Raw genomic sequence first — 1,627 nt, forward strand, 5'->3', positions numbered from 1 at the left:
CTTCTTCAAGCTTCTTCAAGCTTTTCTCTGATTTCTTTGATGGTATCAGAGCCCTAGCAAAGGGTTCTGCCATCACAGCTTCCGCAACAATGGTGAATCGCAACAATCACAACAACAATCAAGTTCCTCAGGTGGTTCTCGATCCTTCACAGAACCCAGGATCTCCGTATTTCATTCATTCGAGTGATAATCCTTCTGCTACCATGGTGAATCCACCGTTGAATGGCAAGAATTACAACGCTTGGGCGAGGTCGATGAAGCGTGCGCTCGTGGCGAAGAACAAGTTTCGTTTCGTCAATGGCGAAATTCCGGTGCCGACTGCAACTGATGCGAACTTTGAGGCATGGGATCGATGCAACAGTTTGATACACTCTTGGATCCTCAATTCGGTAACAACTTCAATTGCAAATAGTATAGTATTTCTTGAAAATGCTTGTGATGCATGGAGAGATTTGAGAGATCGGTTTACTCAAGGTGATTTAGTGAGAATTTCAGAATTGCATAGTGAGATTAGTAATCTGAAACAAAACTCATTGTCAGTGAATGAATATTACACAGAATTGAAAATTCTTTTGGAAGAATTGGAGAATTATCGGCCAATACCACAGTGTAGATGTGCTGTTCCTTGTAGATGTGATGCAATTGAGAATGTAAAATTGTTCAGAGAGCAAGATAATGCAATCAGATTTCTCTTAGGGCTGAACGATAGTTTTGGAGTAGTGAAGTCTCAAATTTTGATGAGTTATCCTCTTCCATCTATTGCTAAGGTAGTATCCTTGGCAATACAACATGAGAGACAAACTGTTACAGAGGAAACAGGAGATTCATTAGCTATAGTGAATGCAGCAGAAGGGAAGAAGCCATATGGTAGAGGAACATCTGCTAATTCCAATTACAAGAATACTGGAAAATTTTGCACTCATTGCAAGAAGCCAGGGCACACTATTGAAATATGTTACAGGTTACATGGTTATCCAACCACTTTTAACACCAGATATGGTGCACAGAGTTCTAGTCATGTCAACAATACTGGTAGAAGTTATGATTCTTCTGATGATCAAGAGGATGATGCTTATTCACAGAGAGCTATTGAGGAGCCTTTCACTGCTGACCAGTACAAGAGGATAATTGCCATGATACAGCAAGTTACTACAACTCCAAAGAAAGCACCAGATAGTAACAATGCTTCTGTGAATCATGTGATAAAATCCACTGCCTATGAAGGAGAAACTACAAGACATGGTAAACACTTTGCCTTATCTTGTTTTCAGCACTATGATAGTAGGGATTGGATTATAGATTCAGGGGCAAGTGATCATGTTTGTTTTGATAAAAATAATTTTGATGCACTATCTGAAATCAAACCTATTAGTGTTAAACTGCCAAATGGAGCTACTATCAGAACATGTTATGCAGGCAGTGTTAGAATCACAAAATCAATTTTGTTAACACATGTCTTGTTTGTGCCTGAATTCACTTATAATTTAGTTTCAGTGCATAAATTAGCTAAAGGGCATAAATTTGATGTCATTTTTGGTGAATTTCACTGTTTTGTCCAGGATGTTCAAACCAAGAGGAAGATTGGTTTGGGTAGTTTACAAGCAGATGAACTTTACCATCTAGTAGT

At 38.7% G+C, this 1,627-nt stretch overlaps 1 protein-coding gene across 1 annotated transcript; it reads left to right on the top strand.

Annotated features, from left to right (window-relative positions):
* LOC130724295 (uncharacterized) lies at positions 1–1,627 on the top strand. The gene is made up of 2 exons (XM_057575492.1): positions 1–1,242; positions 1,560–1,627. The coding sequence occupies exons 1-2, from the start codon at positions 90–92 to the stop codon at positions 1,592–1,594; spliced, it is 1,188 nt and encodes a 395-aa protein (XP_057431475.1). The 5' UTR covers positions 1–89; the 3' UTR covers positions 1,595–1,627.

This window comes from Lotus japonicus, chromosome 6, assembly GCF_012489685.1.
Source record: "Lotus japonicus ecotype B-129 chromosome 6, LjGifu_v1.2".
Taxonomy (NCBI): domain Eukaryota; kingdom Viridiplantae; phylum Streptophyta; class Magnoliopsida; order Fabales; family Fabaceae; genus Lotus; species Lotus japonicus.